Source organism: Pseudopodoces humilis, chromosome 2 (assembly GCF_049639895.1).
Source record: "Pseudopodoces humilis isolate 2021_Gansu_Grassland_sample_001 chromosome 2, ASM4963989v1, whole genome shotgun sequence".
Lineage (NCBI taxonomy): Eukaryota > Metazoa > Chordata > Aves > Passeriformes > Paridae > Pseudopodoces > Pseudopodoces humilis.
Window position 1 is genome coordinate 72,178,125 of NC_142201.1, and position 17,562 is coordinate 72,195,686.

A 17,562-nucleotide genomic window follows, 5' to 3' on the forward strand; every position below is an offset into this window, starting at 1 on the left:
GAGGGTTTTAGGAGCAAGTCCCACTGTCTGCACTTAGGTAATCTTTGCTTCTCCTCTGTGGTAAATCCAGTGAGTTAAGCCTGCTAGCCACCAAATCTGTCTCCTAGAATTTCATATGTGTCTTGTTTCATACACAGTAAACATTGTAGTGCTGCAGATACTTTGTTAACTGTAATGGCTTGTCTTGGGTGGTTGGAGACTATGGGATTTATTGCATCAGTTGTGAAAAATACAGAAGACATTGCTCTGTGAAAACCTTTAGCAAGTTAAGTTTCCGGTACAGTTCAGAAGTAGCTGAGGATGTGCTCATTTTTTAAACTTTGATTTAGACAGTTATTTATCGTAGTTTTAAAAAAAACTTGTAAGATTTGATTCTGATATGCATCAAATTAGCTGTTTCTCACTTTTATATTATTATTTATATATTTTCAGTAAATACAGATAAAAATCTGATAAAGAATAGATGTGTGAGTAAGATTTTATTATGGCGAGCTCAACTAATTTTTCACTGCTGAAATGAATTTTTCACAGATGAAATGCTGTGTCTGTAAATAATGCACGACAATAATGAAAAGTGAGCGAAACTTTTAAAACTGACGTCTCAAATGTTGAATCTATATATACTATGTATCTTAGGTGTTTAAAAGGTTATATTTATTATATTCACAGTTTTTGAGACTTCCTACAAGTTGAGCAAACATACATAATTTCTTGCATAACAAAGAAGTTTTAGTGGGACTAGTAGTAGTACACATAAAACTAAATGTGTAATAAAGTGCTTGAACTGGGATGTATGAGAATTATTTTACTGTGAATGTACATTTTAACAATTATTATTTTATGTTAAAATTAGTTTAGTTTTGAATGTTTTTGCTTTGGCCATAAACTGGTGCTACAAGCTGAGCACAAATGAAATAAAATTCTACATAAAAACGAGTATTTGTTGAAATCTGAAGTAGAGGAAATCTTAAGACCATATCTGATTTCTTTGCAGAAATCACAGTTTTAAAGCTTATCCATTCTAAAAAAAAAAAAAAAAATGATTAAAGGAATTAAGGTTTTTGCACTGGAACAAAGCACATATATTTATTTCAATAGTTGAAAGACTTCTAAAATAATCCAGCTTCACACTCACATTGAAGAAATGTGCTCTAGTTATTGCTAAAGGACCATTGTTAGACCCCCTAATTTATTACTTCCTGCAAATCATCCTTGGATATAATTTTGTTCTTTTTAATGTCTATTGCAACTTCTTAGTTTCCAGGTCTATATTGTGATAAATGAAAATTCACACAAGCCTACAAAAAAAATCTCCTCATCAGCCTTTAAGTAATATTTCAAAATTGTCTGATTTATTCAAACTGATATGCTTGTTTGCACCATGTGAACCTTTCAGTGAGTTCCACAGTGGGCTTGTCAGGAAGCTCTGGGTTTCAGCGCAGAGAAGCTAAAGAGTTAAGTGCTATTAAATCACATTTAAGTTACCATTTAATGCTCTTTTTATTTTTGTCTTTATTCCTCTCCCTCAGGTAACACAGCAAGATGTACGGAAAGAAAATCCTTTGCAGTTTAAGTTCAGGGCCAAGTTTTTTCCAGAGGATGTATCTGAAGAATTAATTCAGGAAATAACTCAGAGACTTTTCTTCCTGCAAGTCAAAGAGTCGATCTTAAATGATGAAATATATTGCCCACCAGAAACTGCAGTTCTGCTGGCTTCTTATGCTGTCCAGTCCAAGTATGGAGATTACAGTAAGGAAATCCATAAACTGGGCTACCTAGCCAATGACAGGCTTCTCCCCCAGCGGTGAGTGAAATGGATTTTGCACCAAATGCTACTCACAGACTTAACTGTAGCACATTTTTTATTTATAAAATATTAAGTGATAACATGTATTTAATGGTGGCTTTCTTGTAGTTCCTCTTTTTGCTAGTAAAATTTAGAGATCCTAATTTAGACTAAATAACAAAGAAGCGTCATAGCCACAGGTTTCTTGAGATGTATTTCCTGTCCTGTCCACAAGCAGCTGCACGGACTTGGTTGAACACAGTTTGAAAGTACTCCAAAATCATGTAATGTTACTGGAGGCCTGCTTCTGCTAAATTAAAATCTAAATATTCCAATATAGAAGTAACTAAAATTCATTTGATACTCTCTCCTTTTCTTCAGTTTTTATGGTTTTGTACACTTAAATGATAATAATTTCCTGAAAGTAAGTGTACTGCAAATAATATACACTGCTCGAGTACAACACAAATTCATACAATTCATGTTCCTTTTCGGTAGACAAATGTTCAGATTTTTTAATTGTCCTTTAGAACAGTTTCTTCAGAAACCCCTGAAATGCTGGGTGCATGGAATGAAAGCAAAATACAGTTAGTATATGCGTTTGATTTCTTACTGCAATTCTACATTGAAAGTTCTAGAATAATTCCATCATTGCAGCCTCTTGTAGATTAAACATCAAATAGCATTCTGAAGCTGCTTCGCTACTGATTTTATTCATAAAGGAAAAATAAAAAATTTAATAAAAAAACTCTCAACAAGGTTGTCTGCTAACTTGTTGTAATGTCTTACCTTTTCTTTCAAATGACAGCAGAATGAAAGCTTGAGTGTATCTTTGCGCACCTAGAGATTAATTTGCAGCATTGTTGCCAGAGGGTTCTATAGGTGTGCATTCTCAGCTGTTGTAAGCGTTACATTTTATGACTTACGTGAGGTATGCAATAGTGTGACTTTTATATAACAAAGAATACAGAATACCAAGAAAAGAGGTTTCACCTCTTTTCTTCCCTAGAAGGGAATTTGTTGAAATACAGAATTTGTTTCTGTGCTGAAAATGTGAACAGTGTATAGGAAGTCATCTTTTAAGTTTATTCAGTTAAAGCATATGTTGTGCTGTGCAACAAAAGAGGTTAAGTTTGTTGCCAGTGTCATTTAATAGCAACAATTTCTATTCACAGTGTGTTAGAACAGCACAAACTGACAAAAGAACAGTGGGAAGAAAGAATACAGAACTGGCATGAAGAGCACAGGGGAATGTTAAGGTAATTATGTAAAAAATGTATTTTGGGAGGTACTTATTTGGAAAGTGGCTTTATTTTATTCTGACCAGGATAGGTAGTTATGAAAGACTTCCATGAGAGTTGAGTTTCCAGTTAGGTTGTTGGTATACCCACATGATTTCTGGAAAGGCTGTCAACTGCCTTTGTCCACAGTTGTCTGCCTCTAAAATACATCTAGTATTTCCTTAGCTCATGGCACAGAAAGACAAAGTGCAATGGTTGGATTCTACTTGGATATTAGGGTGTAGAGCTCTTAAAAGTATTTGAGTCAAACTATTTTAGAGATTTAATTCATAACTAAATTTTACCCCAGCTATTTTATTCTGCAGTTCCCTTATTCTTACATTGTACTTACGATTTGTTGTCTAAACTATACCAATTTTTTCTTCTTCATCAGGGAAGATTCTATGATGGAGTACCTTAAGATAGCACAAGACTTGGAAATGTATGGAGTCAACTATTTTGAAATAAAGAATAAAAAAGGAACTGAATTGTGGCTAGGAGTTGATGCATTGGGTCTGAATATTTATGAGCATGATGATAAGTAAGTGGAAAATACTCATTTTGCAGTTCTGTCCTAGGAGTTGCTACCTGAGATTGTACAACCCCCATCTTACTGCCTATTCAGTAAGATCTGGCAAAACAGGTTCTCCTTCTAATCTATGTAAGAGATAGAAAAAGAGAGAGAGATGTTAACTGCCAGAATGTTTGAATTGTAAAGATCAGGGATGCTAAAGAAGGGAAAAGAAGAGCAGTTCTATGGAAAATTAAATTTAAAACACATTATATGGAATACTACATGTTTATATTGTTTCTTCCTGTACCTTTCACTCAAAACATTCCCTTTGGTCAGGATGAAAAGGACATTTTAAAGCTGAGCAACATATTTAATGAGAAACATTTGTAAGAGCCATGACAAGGATTATAGATGTTGGAGCATGAAAAACTTAGATATTTTAAAAGTGAAAAGGGAACCTTTTAGACACCAAAGAAAATAGATCATTCATGTGTCCTGATAAAGAGATCAAATAATCTGTTCTACTTGAAGAGGGAAAAGCTGAAATTAAGGAAATACAAAGAATTTGGAAATGGAACAACAGACTTACTCTTTTCTTTCTTTACAAGCACTTGTTAGCTGTGTCTGGTGTCAACAAGCCATTCACAGTGATTTGAAGGTGGTTACATGTGATATGCCAAACTCCAGATAGGAGCAGTCAACTTTAGATGTATATACTCTGTAACAAAATTCTGTAAGCCTTAATTGCCATTAGATGGCAATATAACTCCTGAAAGCTGGAAATATTCAAAATGTTCAGATCAGATTGAGCCATGAGGCAATTTTTGGTATTTCCTGTCTCCTGATAGTTAGCAATCAAATACTTAAATATTTTCTGATATTTATAATTAAGATAATATGAATTAAAAAAAAACTCTGTGCTGACAGAAAAATATTTTCTGTTATGCAATTGATGTGTAACATTGTGACAATTTCTGATTTAATTTATTTTGCTTAAGATGCAAGGGAAATAAATTTAACTTGAATTCTGAAAATGTAAGAACACAAATCTGAGCTAAACCAGAAGTACAACATGGCTGAAAGCTACTTTAATTTCCGTATTTGAAATGTCAATTTCTCACATTTAAATAGTTACTCTTTCAAGTGAAAATGCAGTTACCAATGCCATGTAAAGAATGAATGCATGATGTTTAGTACGTAGGTAATAGTAGCAGAATAAGTCACAGATCAAAATTCCTTGTGTTACAAAGCAATGTAATTTATTAAAATGTAATTAATTTGAAAGAATATTTGTAAAAAGAAAAATCTTACTAAAATATGTTTGAATTGTTGTTAATGTTTCTATTAGAACATAATGTCATAAATGTAATATTCTGAATGTAGCTAAGTGTAATAATGAGAATGGTACAGACATAAGCCTTACTGAATTCCTGTGTGTATGAAGTGCACATCCTTGCTGCTTCTAATGAGGACTTTTTTTCTTTGAAGGCTGACACCCAAGATTGGTTTTCCTTGGAGTGAAATAAGAAACATCTCTTTTAACGACAAAAAATTTGTCATAAAGCCAATTGACAAAAAGGCCCCTGTAAGTAGTGTCTGCAATAGTATCACTTCCTGTGTGAAGGGATTAAAGCCTGCAGGGACTTGCTCTGGCATTAAGGCATGAGTAAATATTGGTGACATTTATTACTTTTACTGATAGAATAGTCACTAATCAAAAGAAAATGTTCATTTGTATGTTTATTTCCTCTCTTTTCATTCTGTTTGATACTCCTAAATTGTGGGGGAGGTTCGAAGTCAGCTAAATACTTTGTAGTTGAAAAGACAGCATAAGATGCTAAATTCTCTACCTCTTTCCTCCTCTATTTTTCTTTTTTTTTTTTTTGTTCCAACAGCACATTTCATGAGACTTTCTAGGTTAAATGACTTCAGAATAGAATATAGTCTCATTTTTTTAATGTTTTGAACAATTTTATATAAAGCAGCTAATTTCTGGGGTATTCATGGTGCAATTTTGAATTTTTCTTACAAGTTTCTGACAGTAACTAGATTTATAGATTATGTTGTTTGCTTGCTCAAAATATCAAAGTATGTGTAAGTTTTCATTTAACCAATGCAAGAATGCAGCAACGCTTTGAATCTTGTCATGAGTGTATTTTTTAGGTTAATGGATGTACTGGAATTACTTTTTTCCTAGGATTTTGTTTTTTATGCACCCCGTCTGAGAATTAACAAGCGAATTTTGGCACTGTGTATGGGAAATCATGAATTGTACATGAGGCGGAGGAAACCTGATACAATTGAAGTGCAACAGATGAAGGCCCAAGCTAGAGAAGAGAAACATCAGAAACAATTGGAAAGGTAATTAACAAACTTCCATGAAACAGAAAAAAATTCTACCTTTTTAAGAAGTGATAGAATATCATATATCTTAGAATTCTGGAAAAGAGAGAACTGCTTTTCTTTTTCCACTATGTAAACAGGTTTGTGAATTGGCATGGCTCCCCTGTTTTAGTGTAAAGATGTATCTTTTTTGAGCTTTCAGCACAGTAATAGTAGCTGTACTGTTGTTCCCTGTTATGTATTTTGTGCAAGTCTTAGCTCTCTGTTGTTTGATTGTTAGAGGATTTTATACTCTACTGGTGAACCCTTAAAGCAAGTTCATTGAAGAATGTCCTGGCTTACCTTTTGTGTATCTAAAAAATACTGTTGCCATTTCTAGCCCTGATGAAACATCATGCCTAAAATGCAGATATAATTGTGGATTTATGTGGCTGACCATAACTAAGGCTGATTATCAGTTCTGTTCATAAACTGTTTTTCTCTACAGTATTTTGAAGCAGCAGCTGAATTAGAAGCATTTAAAATTGTCTGTCCTTCCCTGCTAGCTGAGTAAACTGAAAAATTTGCTACCTGTATCCAAAGAGTAGCATTTAATATGTTGGAGAGAAAAAAAAACCTTTTTACTATTTTTTTTTCAGGGCACAATTAGAAAATGAGAAGAAAAAAAGGGAGATAGCAGAAAAGGAAAAGGAAAGAATAGAGCGTGAGAAGGAGGAATTAATGGAGCGCTTAAGACAAATTGAGGAGCAAACAATGAAAGCTCAGAAAGGTGAGGTCATAGATTTCTTAAATCTAGTGACAGTGTTTAGTTTAGCTGGGTAGTTCAGTTCCACAATTCTTTTTGTATGTCAGTATGTTTTGTTAACTGTGTGGGAGGGGTTAAGTCTATTTTACTAATAGTGGCAAGAATTTAATGGTGTTTTATTTTATATGAGAGATACTCTTTTTCAGTGTTTAAACAATGGTGTGCATACTTTTGTCTGTATCTTTTTAATATAAAACCAATTTCTAATATAGTAAAAATTTTGATTTAGTAAAAAGAAAATTATTGCGTATACACAGTTCAACTCAGAATTATTAAACGCTTAAAATGCTGAATACCTGGAGTTGAAGGGAGCAGGGAAATTAGAGGGAAAGATTCAAAGTACTTTCTCTAGGATTTTGTTGAATTTAGCTTTAAATTTGGAAATTCCTTGTTTCTTCCTCCTTTTGTATTCCCTTGTAAGATTTGAGAAAACTAAAGTATTGTCTAACATTAGTGAAAGCACATGTAGTTTCACCAATCACAATTCTTTGTGTTTAATCACCCTGTAGAGTCCTTGTCTCCATGACTTCCCAGTTGTTCCTCTCCATGTTCTTTCTTTTTGTTTGTTTGTTTTTTCCCTACTTCAGGCTTGGTTCACATTCATAAAAGTTTTGTTGCTTCTTTCTTTTCCTAACTCTTGGCTTCAAGCATCATAGATAGAATCACTGTTTAACTCTATGCAAGTAAGTTACATAAATTTATATACATACCTGACACTTCTCTCCAGCTCTCCTGCATTTTGCAGTCTTTCAATGCAGAACAGGTTGGACGCATCCAGACAGGTAACACATCATCTGTGCCATGGAATTGCTTAGGGAGAGCTGTTTGGCCCAGGACAGAACAGTGTCAGTTCTGAAACAGGGTGATTCTGGAGGTTTGACAATATACATTTTCTTGTAATTCACATTTTCTCATTGTGAGCAGTATAGCCTAATTTCTGATGCAATACAAAATGTCTTTTTAGCCTTCTATGCACACATGGAAAAGTCTTTATATAAATGGTCTGTGTTAGTTTCATGTTCTCCATCTTCATGGGAAGATTTGAGTAGTGTTTTTAAAAAGTTCTGTGTTCTGTTTAATTTCTAGGTACTGCATTTGTAGAACCCCACATACTTGTGATCCTGTTCATTTAATTTAATGACTGAAGTAGTAGTAGGCCTGGGAAACCAACTGAAGAATAATGGTTACATTACTACTTAAAACTAGAAGTGTAAAGATGAAGCATGTGTCAGCATACCTGGGGAGGTGCTTTTATAGTATTAAAGCTTATGGTGAAGGCAAATGGATTGCTGGAAAAAATGAGTAGTTGTTTAGGTTTTCTGTTGAAGGAGTCTATGACAGCTGTGCCTAGCCAAGAACATAGTGCAAGTTTTGTCATTAGAACCACCAAACAGCTTTAGAAGGACTCTTTACATAGTCACCTATTTTTTCTCATCAGGGGAGGGGTTTAATTTTGTCTGTGTAAACCTAACCTTGCAGTACTCCTAGATTATTACTTCTTCCTTTAGAAGAACCTTCCTTTAGGTTCTGCCCTTTAGATTTCAATATTTTGCTATGCAGGCAGCCAGACAGCTATTATCTCTCCCTGGATTTCAAATTTTCCTCCTCTGATGTACAAAGATTTTTTCTGACCCTTCCAGTGGGTCTTAAGTCATTTTGCAGGAGACATGTGCCTAAATTTTCGGCAGCAATTAAGGAATCTGTCAGGCATTTTAACAAAGAAGAAGTTTTTTTGCTTTCTTTAAGAGAGTGGTTGAATGTACATAAAGTAATAGGAGCATGTGCATGTCTATGTACATGTATTTGGGTGTTTAGATTTATCAGTGAGGCGACACTTTCCTGAGACACTAGGCTGTCAGAAATGTCAGATGAGATAAAATATATCCAAAGAATGTCTTAAAGTGGCGGGGAAACCACATATGGAACAGAGCTCTGGGTAATGTGCTCAACTGCTTTTCTTAGGTTGAGGTGGTCTTGTAAATCTCAGTTAGTGTTCTAGGTTACGTTATTTTGGGCATATTACAGCTGGTATCTGTGATACATATGAGGAAGTGCTAGGTAGTGATACCTTGTCTGCAAACTCTCCTCTTGGCAGAGCTAGAGGAACAGACTCGAAGAGCTCTAGAACTGGATCAAGAAAGGAAACGTGCAAAAGAGGAAGCAGAACGCCTGGAAAAAGAGCGTCGAGCAGCTGAAGTAGCCAAAGCTGCTCTAGCCAAGCAGGCAGCTGATCAAATGAAGAACCAGGAACAGCTAGTAAGAAACTTTATTTTTTTTCCCTCAAAATAAGGTTAAAATTGGAAAAGATAGTTGAAAATTTAGCCTTTACTCTTGTTTATGTCAAATGAAGAAGTACATTGTAACACAAAAGTACTTGAGATACTGTTACAGAGTGTTGTGAGAAATGTGTTAGGAAACTGCATTAGACTTGCCACTAATTGCAAGATAAAAAACTCTGTATCTGTACGAGATTAAAAGAGGACCACCATTCCGACTGACAAGACTCACTACATTCTCTAATAGTCTCAGGCTTATTCAGCTGAGAACAAGAGTAGCTTCCTTCTACAGCCTGCTGGGAAGCCTGTTCTCTGAGTCAGGTCTGTTCTGAAGCTTGATGGTGGTGGTGGGAGTGGGGAGTTGGTGATACTGGGGTTTGTTGGGGTGTTTTTGTTGCTTTTCCTCTCCTGTTGCCAGTATTTGCAGTGTCTTCTCGCATTCTGGATTAGACTACTTCTAATTCAAGATTTGTGCATAATAATCAAGAAAGGCGTGAAAATAGAAGAAATGATTTCTCAACTATAAATGGTTTAGATCTTCTGTAAACTTAGCACGTAATTCTGATGGCAAGACTTAGCTTAATAGTACTGAGATTATGATCCAGAGTCACAATCTTAATGGTGGGACCATTAAAATTGTATTAGATTGAAACAGCCTGAAATGGTAGTTTGTAATGACAGCTTGCTGTTTCCTAGCAGCCTTTGAAGAGCAGAAGGTAAATATTTTTTTTTTATTCTGGACTTATTTCCATTATGCAAGAGTACTCTTGATTCATTCCCTCTGTCATGTATGCTTAAAATTTCTATTTTTCACAGAGAAGTGATGGATGGTAACTAACTCTTTTCAAGCTGGATCATAGCAAAGGCTCTGCTTCCTTCCACTGCATAGCCAGGCTGATACCAAATTAAAACTTCTTTGTTCTTTTGTTTGTTTCAGGCAGCAGAAATTGCTGAATTCACAGCCAAGATTGCACTTCTAGAGGAGGCCAAGAAAAAGAAAGAAGAGGAAGCTTCAGAATGGCAGCACAAAGTAATGAGCCCATGCTGTGTGAAGTCAGAACTTCAAAGAAACTAAGGGAAATGAATGTGGAAATCTCACTAGAAGTCCATGGGGTCAAATCTCTCTCTTTCCCTTAGGCTTCAGAAAAGTCTTTCTTAAAGGCTTTTGTCCTCCAGTCTACTGAAGTTAGCCTATGCTTCTGTTTAACTCATTTCTTGATATTACATAGCCATGAAGGGGGGGAAATTCTCATCACAAAGGTATGGTCAACGATTAGAAATGGCTTCCTTTTGTGTGATGATGAAATAGATTGGAGCTTTGTGTTAGAGAGGAAAACACCTCAGGAGGGATGTGTATAAAATTATGAGATTTGATGGAAAGATGAACCAAAACAGTTAACAAAGGCATATGAAATGCAACTGGGCAAAAGTTTAAAGCAAAATAGTCTTTCTTCATAAAATCTCTAATTAGCTATGGAATGTGAATAGTTACTGTGCATGCGTTCCAAAAGGGTTTGAACAAGTTTTCCTAAGTTCTGGTTAAGTATGAAATTTGAAGACGTCACCTTTGATCAGGAAATCCCTGACCCTTAAATTTCTGGTGGCTAGAGAAGTTGGAAAACATTTGGTTTGATTGCCCTATTCTTTCACTCTTCTCTTGTATACTGCTGGAAATAGCTGAACTCCCTAGTACAGCTTATTTTGAGCCATATCTGGTTTTTACTCTGTCTCTATTTGACAATTATCAGTGTGTAAACTAGTCATGTCAGTTATAAAGGACAGTTTCATGTGTCTGAGAACATCTCAAATACTTATTTTTATTTTTTTTGATTCTTGATAAAGCATTTTAAAAAAGGTGCTAAGTACTGTTTACTGTATTTAGGCTTTTGCAGCCCAAGAGGACTTGGAAAAGACCAAAGAAGAACTGAAATCTGTGATGTCTGCTCCTCCTCCACCTCCACCCCCACCAGTTATTCCTCCAACAGAGAATGAACACGATGAACATGATGAGAACAATGCTGAAGCCAGTGCAGAACTGTCTTCTGATGGTGTCATGAATCACAGGAGTGAGGAAGAACGGGTAACAGAAACACAGAAAAATGAACGTGTTAAGAAACAGCTCCAGGTAATGAAGATTCATAGTTGTATCAACAAAATTCAGGCTTTGGGTTTTCATCCTTCTTTTGTAAGAAATTTCACTGATATTTTGGTCTGCCAAGGAAACAGCTTCTTTATAATTTATCAGGTTTATGACCAGTTTATCAACCAATATCATTCATAGTGTTCCAGAAGTGGAATATATAGAAAGATTGGATGCAAGATTGTGCTTTATAGCTTGAAAGTGTAAGTACGCTGTTGCATTGGCCAGTAAATGCTTCTAATAATTATATAATTTCCAGAACTCTGCATGTTAAAACATAATGCTTTCCTCTTTCAATACCAAAACTCAAGAAGTGGTATGAACAGATGCTTGCTTGGTGGTATTTATGTTTGTTTGTAGTCTCTCACAGGTGTTGTAAATGCAGAAACTCAAATTACACCCATTTTGGATTACTCTTACTTCCCTGAAACTGAACAATTCCTCCCAGGCTAAGTCTTAGCCATCGAGGCAAAAAAATCTATAGTAGTGATAGCCCTTTTCCTGGTTACAAAATGTTTATTTGGGAAGAAAACAGAAGAAAAGGAAAGCTGCTAGTTTGTCTGGCAGTACTGTGTTAGTGGAGTGTATGTGCAGTATTCTTGGTCAGTCACTGGCCAGATCAGGGAGATAAGGCTTTAGTTAAAGAAAAACAGAAAAATAAGGTGGTTTTTTTCCTACTTTATCTTGCTGGTCCCTTTCTCAGATTTTATGGTGTATGAGGATTTTTTTTTTTGTTACAGTTTGATGCTTACAATAATATAAGTACAGTATCCTATGCTCTCCTTATCTTTCCTTCTGCATTCCTTCTGATAGACCTCACAACTTGAGTTACTGAGGAGCTCAACAAGCATTCCATAGGTTGGCATTCAAGAAATTTTTACCCAGATTGCAGAATAGTTGTTATCAGAAACTCCAGAACTGTTAAAGAATTAGTCAAAGCACTTAAATTCAAATATTTTATTCAACAGGCTTTAAGTTCAGAGTTGGCTCAAGCCAGAGATGAAACCAAGAAAACACAAAATGATGTCCTTCATGCTGAGAATGTTAAAGCAGGCCGCGATAAGTACAAGACTCTCCGGCAAATTCGACAAGGCAATACAAAGCAGCGTATTGATGAGTTTGAAGCAATGTGAGAGCTGGTATTTTGCATATATGTTCCTCGTAAAGCTGAACCACCAACAGAGAAAAAAAGCAGGCCTTTGCAGATTTGATGGATTGCACCCCACTTTGCCAAAGCACTTAATACCAGGTTGACTACAGTGACTAGAAGACAAATTTAGGGGAAACTATTCAACAGAAAGGCAGTCTGTTAACCGTAGGTTTGTGGGGGGGAGGGTGTGGAGGTTAATAGCAAATTTTTCCCCATTGTGTTTTCAACTTCATTGTTTGTTTGGGGTATTTTTCCCCACTTTGAAAACAGATGTGAAGTATATAATGACTGATAAGTGTATATATTGCTTAAACATTAAGAAATAGAAAGAAGAATGGAACGGTACCTAAACTAGATGGGTACTATTTCAGTATGAAATTTGAAATTAGTTTTCAGTGTAGCTACTCCATTAAGAATTTGATATTGCTCACTTTCAGTTCTGTTTGTTTTTTTCTTGTTTTGTTTTTTGGGGGGGGTTGTTTGTTTTTTTTTTCTCCCAAGTGAAATTCTTTGGTGTTTCATGTCCTGTCATCATTGATGGTTTTCTTTGCCTACCTGTTCACAAAGGTCTGGATGACAGGTGGTAGTTCCAGGAAATGTTTTTAAATGGAACACTACCTGTGGGCAGCATATGGCTGCTGATAGGCTTGAGTAAGTGTTGCTTTTCCTAGCTGATTCTTTTAGATGTGCAAAATGTTCCAGTGCAGCAAAGAGGGGAAAAAAAATAAAGAAAGCTTATTGTGCTATTTGTTTGTAATTATTTTATTTGCAATAGGGAGACCTAGACCTTTCTGGCAAGGGAGCATATGAAAACATCAGTCCCAGGGAGGGGACAGTATCCTACCTCACTACTACGTACATGATGACTGGTCCTTCAAACACCATGAAAAAAACTGTTTAAATTGACTGTCACTACACAGTAACATCCAAGTTGCTAAGAGCCCTTATTCCTAGAATTTTATTTTACTTTATGATGGGTTTATAGTGCTAAATACTGTCTAACTGCCTTCTGTTGAGTTTAAATTGTAAAAGCATCTGGTGTGTTTTAAAGCTGTAATTTGTCACTGGTATACTATATATTCTGGGAGGGGTGTAGAATGTGTGTGTCAGTCAGTTTGGGTTTCAAATACAAATTGAAATATCCCAGAATTGGAGTAAAAGTGTTTGTAGCTTCAGTTTTCAGTGAAGCTAGTATTGTAATTGTCATATCTGATGTCAGGTTATCAAGTCCTATCCCTCTTGTAAAGGAAACCTGCTCTTTTGAAAAATTTGCTTAAAAATTGAACTTTAGTAATAATATTACAGTTAATGTGGACTTCAGTTACTCCCTGTGTTACAGTACCCTAGTGAATATTGACAGTGGAAGAACCTAGATTTCTCTGAGGATGGTTCAGCTTCTTTTCTGTTTGGTATTATGCACTCATAAATTTACACTTACCTATTAAATTTTGCCATTTTATTAAACATTTTTTTTCATGCACAATAGGTCTAAATTTCTCATGAACAGTCTAAGTTCGTTTTTTTTATTTTGTGGAGTAAAAGTTTGGCTATGTGGGGTGACATCATGAAAATTAAATAAAGATACATTAATATATTTTTGGTTTGTGGGGCTAAACATATCTGCTTGACCTTGAAGACTGATGTGCAGATGCTGTGCACATGCTTCAAAATGCTGCTTGGTGGAAGTTGGTGTTTCAACTTGCAGTGCATTGTAAGAACAATTTTTGTTTCACAGGCTTCATACACCGAAGCTTAAGCAAATTTCTGAAGTATTTGAACAGTTTGCCATGGCAGGTGAAATACTGTGCTTCCAGTGAGTTTTCATTTGTCCCTGAAAAGCGTGCACTAACCCTGATCCATCAGTTTCAGTGTTGGGAAAAAACACCAGTAAAGATTGTTGTTCGTAAATCTACAACATGTAGAGTAGGGCTAAATGGATTAGATCCATTTATAAAGCTGTGTGATTTTTTTTAAATTTTATTTTATTCAAACAACCAGGAACAACCATTTGTAATACAGGTTTTCACAATGAACAAAGTGATAATAGCTGCTCACCAGCAGTTGGGAACACTTACTGGTGAAGAAGTACTAAGAATACATTTAATGATTACTCGGTGAAGTAATTTTCCACAAGCTTTTTCCTTTAGCATCATGTTTTGTGTTGTACAATTAAGCTACAATTACATCTACTATTTTGGATAACATTCATTGGTTAACAATAAAGAGATACAGTTAATTTCTCTGAGGTCCATTGTTGTTATTTAATGCCCTTTTTTTCTGACAGCTTTATGGAGCATATTCCAGTAGCCTCTTTTTCAAGAGCAGTGTAGAAATTTTGATCATCTTTTTCTTTCACACTTTGGTCAGAATGAAATAAAAAAAATCAAAGTGGATCCCTAGAGAATGGTATTTTGCTTAAGAAATTATCACATACAGTTAGGAGGAAGCACTGGTGTTTTTCGATTCAAAACAGGATCTGAATCATCACAGCAAATTTGCTCTCGAGAACAGAGGGTAATTTGGCCATATAAGAGTTCTGTGGGTAATGTAAGAACTTTCAATCACTGCCTACATATTGCTTAGCCCCAGGTTAAGTGAATTTTAGTTTAATGGATATCTTAATTATTGTGAAACCTTGATCTGTTTGGGTTTGGTTTTTTTTGGTTTTATTTTTTGATACTGCACCTTACAGTGGACAGTGCTGTCAAACACATGCATGGCCATGTGTTTTAAACAATGATAAGTTAATGGGCTTTTTCATTTCTCTAATACACTTGAAAAAGACAGGAACAGTCCCATGTAAATAGGTGTACAAATAACCTGCTAAAATGTTCTCACATAAATTAGACCTCCTCTCAGGTGCCATTCTGTTCTCTTTTGAATTTGTTTGGCCTTGCACTCGGTACAAGTACATGACCCTTCTGTTGCTCCTTAGGGCAGGACTGCTGTGAGGAATTAAAACCTGGTACTTGTAAACATGCATATTTTTAGTTTGATACTTCCCTTTTGTTGGAGCCCCTCCTGCTGAAGCCTTAGCTCTGAGGTTTCTTACTTGTTAGAGAGTTTCTGCATAGGTATGCAGCTTCCCAATATTATACTTGAAAGGGGAGGTAAGTGCTTTGAAAGATGATTTTAAAAAAAGTATGCTCTTGAGGTGGAGAGGAAAAGATGCAAAATATTGCCACGATTTACAGGCTATTACAATCACACAATGCCTCATTGTGCGAGAAGATATTCTGTCTTTTGAAGTAGTCCATTTTACTACATTTTCAGTCACTTGTACCAGTTTGGAAAGCATTATTGTGCTTTTGCTCTTTTCTTAAAGCATATTCTCTAGGGTTTTTCAAATACCTGCTTTGAGCAACTCTGAGGAAAAAGGAGGTTTGTTCTAAATGAGGTATTTCAAACTTCTGAAGAAAAAAATGCCACAAATATTTTCTCTAAATTTTAAAAGAAAATATAGAGATTAAAATAATCAGTTAAAACCTTTTACTTTTGAAGAGGAACCTTTATGCAAGCATTTTCCATGTCTGTTTACATATAGATGATCTAAAAAGTTGTTCTGCCCAAGACATCAAGGATTTTAACAAAGATGATGTATCCAGGTGGGCTGAGGTACCCTGGTGTTTGTTAATGTACTTGGAGTAAAAATAGCAACATAAAATTGAAAGCTTCCTTACAAAAGAGCAAAGTTCACTTATTTATAGGAGTTGTCTCATACACATAATTTAATTTATCTTGGCTGGGAGATAAGATTTTCCTGGAAAATGTAATACGTGTCAATGTATCAGCGTACAAACTGGTGATTTCTTTGACTCCCTGGGGTCACATTCTGCTGTTTGTGCTTGTAGGTGGAGAGCACCTGCTTCCCAGTGGGAATGCTGTGCTGCCTGGGTGCCTGAGGAGATGCTTCTGGCTGGCAGCTGTGGGCACTCCGTTCCCAAGCAGCAGAGTCCAGTGCCTTTCCTCCCCACAAAACTGGTCTGCAGGCAGGGGAGTTCTGCCTGCCTGCTCCTTTTCCCAGTTTGGGGACCCAGTTAGTAGCAAGGGGCAACTAAAAGCTGAAGAGCTGCTGTGATGGTAGAGGTCTCAAAGGGGAGAAAACCCTAATGCAAATGTGCACTAGATTCCCTTACTGGCTCATTTATTTACTTGTGTGGAGGACTCCTTTTCAGAAAAGTGTAGTCCTGTGGCAGGTGTGTGACCAATAATCTGTTTAGCAAATTTAGAAGCCAATTTTTTGGAGCAAGTTGCACTTTCCATTTCACTGAGCCGAGTCTAGATCCATAGGCGTAGACCAGTTGCCTGATTTTGTTTTGATTCATAGAGTTTGTCACTTTTGTTCGCTTTACTGTCTGAGTTGATAAACTGCCACTTTGGAGTGCTATTAAAGAAGTTTTGTTTTGCTTTGCTTTTTTTTTTTTCTTCTTCCTTCCACCCAAGAGGTTGCTGCCTGCCATGTCAAATGTATATGTTTTGTTCGATGTGAATGAAGCAGGCTTGCCAAGCCCAAAAGGCTTTCTCACCAAGCTATATAGTTTCTTCAGAAGGGACCACAATACTTGAAGCAGTGCCTCAGGAAGAGGGATTATGCCCACATAACTCGTAGTTTAGCAGGAGTTAACAGAGCATTTTGAATTGCTGGTATTCCATGAGGTGTTTATATTGGCTTTTGTAAATAATATGTCCAGAGTGTTTCTGTTTGCAGCAGTAGCTTTTAGGCAGCAGAAGAAATGAGGGGAGATGGAAATGCACATCAAAGGAGGCGGCCCGGTTGGTGCAAATGTTCCTAATGCACGTGTGCATAAGAGTTAATGTTTCCTGTGCTCTGGATAAGTGGATCAGGTGAAAAAGAGATCAAGCTCAGAGGTAGGATAACTGCATTGCTTTTTCTGCTGATTTAGTTTTTTTTGTTGTTTTTTTTGTTTGTTTGTTTCTGTTTGCTTTTAAGCTACCTTATTTTACAGAGGAGGAGTTGCCATTATATGAAGGCTTTTAGAAAGCCTGCTGCCCAGCACCAAAAGATCTTGGAGTTCTTAAGGCTATGTGCTCCCAGCCTGGCCTCTGTGTTATAACTTTCTCTGCAGTGTGGGTAATTTTGCCCCTGCACATTTCTGCAGGGCCAGGAGCTGTGCACATGCAGGGTTCTGCTGCCCCATTGCTTGTTCCAGCAACACGAAACCAGTGTGTCCCCCTGTGAAACAGTAATCGCTCCACAGCTCCCTGGCTGCCTACCCTCTGCTCCTCGGGATCTTGTATCCACAGCTC

At 36.2% G+C, this 17,562-nt stretch overlaps 1 protein-coding gene across 1 annotated transcript in view; it reads left to right on the forward strand.

The window, feature by feature from the left end:
- RDX (radixin) overlaps positions 1-14,530 on the forward strand; it is a 36,952-nt gene extending 22,422 nt beyond the window's left edge. Inside the window, exons 5-14 of the mRNA XM_005516242.3 lie at positions 1,530-1,804; positions 2,962-3,045; positions 3,461-3,607; positions 5,069-5,165; positions 5,778-5,941; positions 6,562-6,692; positions 8,824-8,984; positions 9,942-10,034; positions 10,887-11,129; positions 12,113-14,530. Of these exons, the coding sequence (XP_005516299.1) occupies positions 1,530-1,804; positions 2,962-3,045; positions 3,461-3,607; positions 5,069-5,165; positions 5,778-5,941; positions 6,562-6,692; positions 8,824-8,984; positions 9,942-10,034; positions 10,887-11,129; positions 12,113-12,277 (1,560 nt within the window). The 3' untranslated portion in view covers positions 12,278-14,530. The remainder of the gene's footprint in view (positions 1-1,529; positions 1,805-2,961; positions 3,046-3,460; positions 3,608-5,068; positions 5,166-5,777; positions 5,942-6,561; positions 6,693-8,823; positions 8,985-9,941; positions 10,035-10,886; positions 11,130-12,112) is intronic.
- Positions 14,531-17,562: the final 3,032 nt, after the last annotated feature.